General features: G+C 50.8%; 1 protein-coding gene across 4 annotated transcripts in view; it reads right to left on the bottom strand.

The window, feature by feature from the left end:
* Positions 1–394: 394 nt before the first annotated feature.
* The window catches only part of IRF2 (interferon regulatory factor 2), an 84,808-nt gene continuing 78,337 nt past the window's right edge, over positions 395–6,865 (bottom strand). For all 4 annotated transcript variants that reach the window (XM_006075120.4, XM_006075122.4, XM_006075121.4 and 1 more), the window contains exons 8-9: positions 3,129–3,175; positions 395–1,825 (exon numbers count right to left, since the gene is read on the bottom strand). In XM_006075120.4, coding sequence (XP_006075182.1) covers positions 1,517–1,825; positions 3,129–3,175 — 356 coding nt within the window. In that variant the 3' untranslated portion in view covers positions 395–1,516. The remainder of the gene's footprint in view (positions 1,826–3,128; positions 3,176–6,865) is intronic.

Below are 6,865 nucleotides of genomic sequence, written 5' to 3'. Positions count from 1 at the left end.
AATCGTCATGTAAGACAGCACTCAGCACAGGATCCAGCTGCAGGCAAACACCCAGCAAAGGAAGGCATCTGTATCCTCAGGGCTTCCCAGGTGGCTCAGATGGTAAAGAATCTGCCTGCAGTGCAGGATACCTATGTTCGATCCCTGGGTTGGAAGAGCCCCTGGAGAAGCACATGGCAACCCACTCCAGTATTCTTGCCTGGAGAATCTCATGGACAGAGAAGCCTGGTGGGTTACAGTCCATGGGGTCACAAAGAGCCGGACATGACTGAATGGTTAACACAAAGGAAAAGGAAAGGGGGAAAGTTCCAGTCCGCCAGAAGAAATGATACCCTGGCCAGTCCTGTCCCATGACTGTCCTCTAAGGTACACACAAAGCCAGGCGTGATGCCCATTAAAAATTTAACTATATATCATATTCATTTATTATCAATCCACAGGATAATTTGATTGCTACATGAGCTCATAAAAGCTTTTTCACCTTTACAAAATTAAAAAAAAAATGTGCCACAAGGATGTAATAACTGCCGATAAACAAGAAAAGGAATCTTAAAATTATAAATTTGCTGTAGAAAAGATAAAAAACAATTATATTTTCTTTAGAATTTTACCTTGAATAAAATATTCCCCTGTATAAAAAATAAAAAAGCTTGCTCTGGTTAGAATTAGAGTATTTTTGTCTTCAAATCTGATAATTTGCATAATCTTTCCATGATAGTTTTCCTTTGTACCGCGTGGCATTCAAGCATAGCAGATTAGAAAGATTTTCTCTTTTTTTTTGTTGTTGTTTTTTTTAAAGCAGTCTTTTAAAATGGGACATTGGTGGAGAAGTTCATTTTCTTCTTCTCCTCCTCAGGGATGTGGAACACGGCCTTTGAGGGGAGGAAGAGGAGGAAAGAAAATGAATGGGAGAGGAGGGGAGGGGATGAAGGGAAAGAGATGGGAGGGGAAGGGAAGGGAAGGGATGAAGGGTCAGGGCTGGGAGGGGAGGAGGGAAGAAGGCTAGGGAAGGGGGTTGCTGACTGTGCTGTGAAACAGAGCAGGATCACGAGAAGGTCTATCTGTAAGTGCTTTTAAGATAAGGTGCAGAAGCAGACTGCAACGTCGCTAGTACTGCCCTATGTACATATTCACAAGAATAAAAAATTCCAGCTAGTTCACATTTTCTTCCTCCGTGTGGAGGCATCCATTCCACCATGCTGGCCTTGACCACAGGCAACGCAGCACCTCACTGCCCGTATGGGGGTTGGTCCTATGACGTCCTTGAACTTGAGGGAGCAGCCCTGGGAGATCCAGCAGGCTCTAGAGATAACGCGTCTACCAAGAAGCTGGAGTCCTGAGTTAAAAAGAAGCTCCAGTACTGGAGTTGGACACAGCAATCAATGTTCTATTTTGTCAAGGCTTTTTCCCTTAAGATTCGTCTAAAACAGATGTCAGAGAGAAAAATAAAATACAAACAAACGATAAACACAAAGCCAAGAAATCCCGACAACCACCAGGGGAAGTCGCAGGCTTATTAGTAGCTCTTGACGCGGGCCTGGGTGATGTCTGATGTCTTCTTGATGACGCTGGCCCGGGTCTCCCGGTCTGGGCGGCTGCTGCTGGGCGTGGGGCTCATGGGGGCGGTGATGGGGAGGTCGGGGAATGGGGGCCAGGAGCTGTTGTAAGGCACCGGGCAGCTCTCCTCTTTGATGGTGACCTGGAGGTCGGGCTTGTTGGACGTGACAAAGGTGGCCATGCTGGGCAGTAGGTACGTGTTCCGCGGCCCCATGTTGCTGAGGTACTGTTTGCCTTCAACACTCCTCTTCCGCCAGTGTGGCCGACCCTTGCAAAGAAAAGAATGATGACAGGTATTTCCTCTGCCCTTTCTCCAGTGGCTTTTTAAAACACGGCCCCTTCTCCCCACGTGTTAAGTATCTGAATTTAAGAGGCATGGAATAAACAAGAAGCTGAGTGACTCCACATCCTTGAACTGAGATCCATCCCCAGCCACACATGCCCCCAAAACATGGTTTCTCTCCCCCCCAACCTTTTATTTTTAATCATCAATGCCCGTCGCCCACCTCCCAGAAATCTAGCCGAGACTATTCTATGAAGGCAGGAAAATGAGGCAGCAGCTTGGTTTCTGGTTCCCCTCTAACGCCAGCTGCCTGGCCTGATTGTTAGGAAGCTCTGGGCCAGGATGGCTGGTGCAAGAGGGCGGCCAGGTCTTCATGATGGCCCCACCAGATCCCTGAGTCCAGCTGAGTTTTTCAGAGGAAGGCAAGTGAGGTGCTCAATAAGAGACAGGGAATGCCCCTGGATCGCTTTCAAATGGGTGCAGTTCAGAGCTCCAACATGCTGCCAACAGCTGGCTTCAAGCTGTGGGTGCCATTCAGGGAAGGAGCTAGAATTCTGACCTTGAAGAAACAGGGTCTGAATGTGTGAGCACCTGTGCCTGCTGTCTTTTCAGAATTCCCAGGCTATCCTCGGAAGCAGTTCGCACCCTGGGAAATCGCTATATCAAACAACCACTAGGCAGTCTGTCTGTAACTGACTCAAACACAGACACAAGGCAGGCTTCACAGGAATGCCTTCGCTCACCATCAGAGCCATTGGCTGGCATTGTCAGAGCCCAGCCAGAGGAAGGAGAACAGGAGAGGGACTCAGAATCCGACTGAATACACACCTGGCCAGTGGGCATAGATCGCGGGTGGCAGGGACTCTAGGGACCTAGAGAGCTGCTCCGGCTTAAAGCGCTTCCTGACATTGACCTCTCATCACTGCCCGGGGCCACCTGGACCTTCTATTTCTGCCCGAGAAGTAGGATGTTTATGGCCCCACGAACATCAGCGTTTCCTGGTTTTTTCCTGCCGCCACAGCCTCCTTTCTTACTGAGACATCTCTCACTCTCTGCCCTCCCGTTCAGTTCCCCAAAGCCTCGTTTTGTAAGTTGAAATGCAAAAGCACTGTCAATTTTTACGTTATGCATATTTCACCACCACCACCAAGGAAAGAAAAAAAAAAAGCCACAACTGAAACTCATGATCAAAAGAAAAGAACCTCCACTAGCCACGCGGAAACCACCGTGCTGGTTGGGAAGACTCTGTCCCAGAGTCTGCTGGCGCGAGCGGCCCCGCCATGCTTACCTCTGCGCTCTCTTCGTCACTGGGCACGCTATCCGTAGTTTCGCTTTCTGTTCACAGAGAGAAAAACACAGGCCTATCATTCCTGCCGCTCAAACTGTTTGGAGGCTCAGGCAGTGTTTTAAAATATATATATGTATCAGAAACTTTTTCTTCCAAAGAAGTGGGTCACTAAACTCAAAACCTCCGTCTCCTTTGCTCAGGTCAAACGCGTGTGCCTGGGAGGTACTGGGGCAGAATTGGAGTTCTCTAGTTCTGCCCCTTTGGAGAAAAGGTTGAGGGTGGAGGGGTGGCTCATTTTCCCAGGGCCAAGCTACGTTTATTCATGGTCTCTGCTTCCCGGGGTGGGATGCTGGGCCCCCGGGTGCCTGTCTGCCCCCCTGGTCCTCTGCCAGCTCCTGCCTCCATGTCAAGCCCTTTCCTTGAGGCTGCTCCATCCAGGCCCCACACCATCCGCGGCAGCTGGTTCATTTAAATCCCATCCCAGTCTCCCCGGGTCCCTTCTTTCCAGCCCAGTCTCCTCCCAGCCCCTCAGTGCTGATATCCTGGAAGGATAAAGGGGTTTATCTTCCCCCTGGCTTGCTGTGGATGCACAGATTCTAGGGGGGTTCCCGTGAGGCTCAGCTGCCGTGTTTACCTCCTCGTGGGGTTCCCTCCTCTGGAGGGCAGGTCGGGCCGTGACTTGCTCTGAAACCAACGGAACACGGCGGAGGCGACAGGCTGTATGCGATCACATTACATAAGCCTGAAACCCCATCTAATGAGGCAACGACCTCCCCGGCTGGCCTTGAGGGGGTAGGCTGCCACGGCAGGGAGGCACCCAGACAGACAACCGAGGGGCTGCTTCCAGCCAACAGCCAGCAAGAAGCTGAGGCCCTCAGGCTGACAACCTGCCAGGAACTACATTCCGCCCTGCGCTGTGTGAGCCTGGAAGCAGACCCTCCCAGATCCCATCCTCAGATGCGACAGCTGCCCCGGCCCAGAACTGGACTGCGGGTCTCTGCAGAGAATGCCCGGAGCCAAAGACCCGAGCCAAGTCACGCCTGCTCTCCTGACCCTCAGCAACTGTGGGATGATAAAGTGTGTTGTGTTCAGGCACAAAGTTTGTAGTTGTAGGCGGCAACAGACGACCAACTCAGTCACCACCCTGATTCAGCCTGCCGGCTGTGAGAGACAGAGCAAGTGACTTGACTTCACGGAGGCACAGTTGGGAATAGAAGCACCTTCCAAAGAGGATGCTGTGCTCAGCCCGGGGCCAGGCACACAGCCCACATCCAGTAAATGCTGGAGCGCCTTTGTCCTGAGCTCACTAGCCTCCTTCAACACTGGATCTGTACCACATGCTAGGGGAACAGGATCAGGCAACAACCAGGGGTGACATCACCTGTGCACAGAATACAAGATATTTTTTTTTCCAAGTAATTTACCAGTGTTCTTTTTTTTTTTTAATTATTTATTTATTTATTTTTGGCTGGGCTGGGTCTTCACTGCTGTGCAGACTTTTCTCTAGTTGCAGGGAGCAGGGGCTACTCCACAGTTGCGGTGCGTGGGCTTCTCATTGCGGTGGCTTCTCTCATTGCAGAGTACGCGCTCCAGGTGTACAGACTTCTGTAGTTGCAATTCCTGGGCTCTAGAGCACAGGCTCAGTAGTTGTGGTACACAGGCTTAGTCGCTCTGCGGCATGTGGGATCTACCTGGACCAGGGATCAAACCTGAGTTTCCTGCATCGGCAGGTATTAATAGATTCTTCACCACTGAGTTACCAGGGAATCCCCAAGATTTCAAGTAAAAATAATTAAAAAAAATTTTTAAGCAAACTACTTTTGTTTTTTAAGTAAAAAAAAATTTTAAGTGTTTCAAATATTAAATTGATGGCGTGCAGTTTTTCAGGGTTCACAACATCAAGAAATGAATGCACAGAAGGGAGAACTTCCAAAATACAAGGACACTTAGAGGTCACCCTTGGGGTCACTCACTTTACAGACAAGGCCTGAAGGGAAGCCATATTAGTGAATGTTTATGGGGTTAGTCGGAGAAGGTGATGGCAACCCACTCCAGTACTCTTGCCTGGAAAATCCCATGGAAGGAGGAGCCTGGGAGACTGCAGTCCATGGGATCACTGAGGATCGGACAGGACTGAGCGACTTCACTTTCACGCGTTGGAGAAGGAAATGGCAACCCACTCCAGTGTTTTTGCCTGGAGAATCCCAGGGACGGGGGAGCCTGGTGGGCTGCTGTCTATGGGGTCGCACAGAGTCGGACACGACTGAAGCGACTTAGCGGCGGCAGCAGCAGCAGTATGGGGTTAGTGAGCCGTGGGCCAGCACTTTGCCTGCAGGTCTCGTTCAGTCTCTCAAGGACCCTAAGTCAGGAAGCAGGTCCTGTCACCCCACCCCACCCTCATTGGGCAGAAGATCTTGTGTGTTCTCGTGGCTTCTACCCCTTCCACTCCAAACCCCAGAGGCCCTGGCCTCCAGCCTCCAACCTTGCTGGTGGCATGGCTATGACCAGGTAGCCCCCCAGCCCAGACAGAGCCCTTCCGACCACAGAGCACCAGTCCTAGACCAGCCCCCTCCACGAACTAAAGGCTAGGGAAGAAACGGACAAACTGAGGCACAGAATCATTCTTCAAACAAAGAAGCTGAAAGTGATGACACGGGGCCCATCCTGGGGCCTCTCAGCACCGTTCTCAGTCACTGTACTTCAGTGACTTCACCCAGGCCTGAGCCATTGCAGACGGCTGACCACCCGCAGCCAGAAAACCGGCCCGTCCAACAGAGGGAGCAGACACCCGGGAAGCCCTGACCCTCTTTATCGGGGCAAACCAGCAACGCCAGGCACAAGAGACCCTTCCCCACCAAAACACATTATTGTAAAAACAACGGCAAGGGAAAGCACGCCTCCTGGCTTAATCTTCCAACTAGCCCAGGACTCCTAAGAGGAGACAGAAATCAGAGGCTGCCACTCCCAAGAAGAAAGCAGAACAGAGATGTTGAGAAACCAGCTCAAGTGTGATGGTCTGAGTCAGCACAGGGAGGGAAGACAGACCAGCCTTCTGATGCCCGGGCCTCGGGCACTGAGGCTCTCCTGCAGCTCCGACCTCCCACGAAACTTCAAGATCCCCATTCCGTTTTGAGCGTTAGCTTCTTAGGGCTCCAAAGTCGAGGTTTCTCTTCCTTTCCTGTAGGTCCAGCCCCTCCAATTCCTCCTAATCACCCTCCAGAAATACCTCGTCTTCTGTTCCTCTCCCCTTCAAATAAACACAGGATGCCACCAGGCTTGTTGGAAATGGGCAAAAACCAGCAGGGAATTGAGTCACCAACGTGGGAGGGGCTTGGGATGCAGTCTCTGGGAAGACTCTGTGCGGGGACCTGGCATGACCATAAACGGGATCAGAATGTTATCCACCTTTAAGTACAACTTCAGGGAAACTGCTGGAGACAAGAGGAGATACACATGCTCCGAACTTCTGTTTTCAGCCGACACACGTGTCTGCGGAAGAACATCCTTTCTAAAGGAAGGTCAATTCCCTCTGAAGCAGTTTTGAAGAATCTCCATATTAGCAAACTGAGATTTCTATTTTTTTTTTAAAGTATTTTCTTGGATGCTCCGCACGGTATGTGGGATCCTAGTTCCCGGACGAAGGATCGAACCCCTGCCCCTTGCATTGGAAGCGTGCAGTCTTAACCACTGGCCCATCAGGAAGTTCCTGATTTTTCTAGTTTTTAGTATTTAAAAGA

Source organism: Bubalus bubalis, chromosome 1 (genome assembly GCF_019923935.1).
Source record: "Bubalus bubalis isolate 160015118507 breed Murrah chromosome 1, NDDB_SH_1, whole genome shotgun sequence".
NCBI classification, from domain to species: Eukaryota; Metazoa; Chordata; class Mammalia; order Artiodactyla; family Bovidae; genus Bubalus; species Bubalus bubalis.
This window is presented reverse-complemented; position numbering and strand designations above follow the sequence as displayed.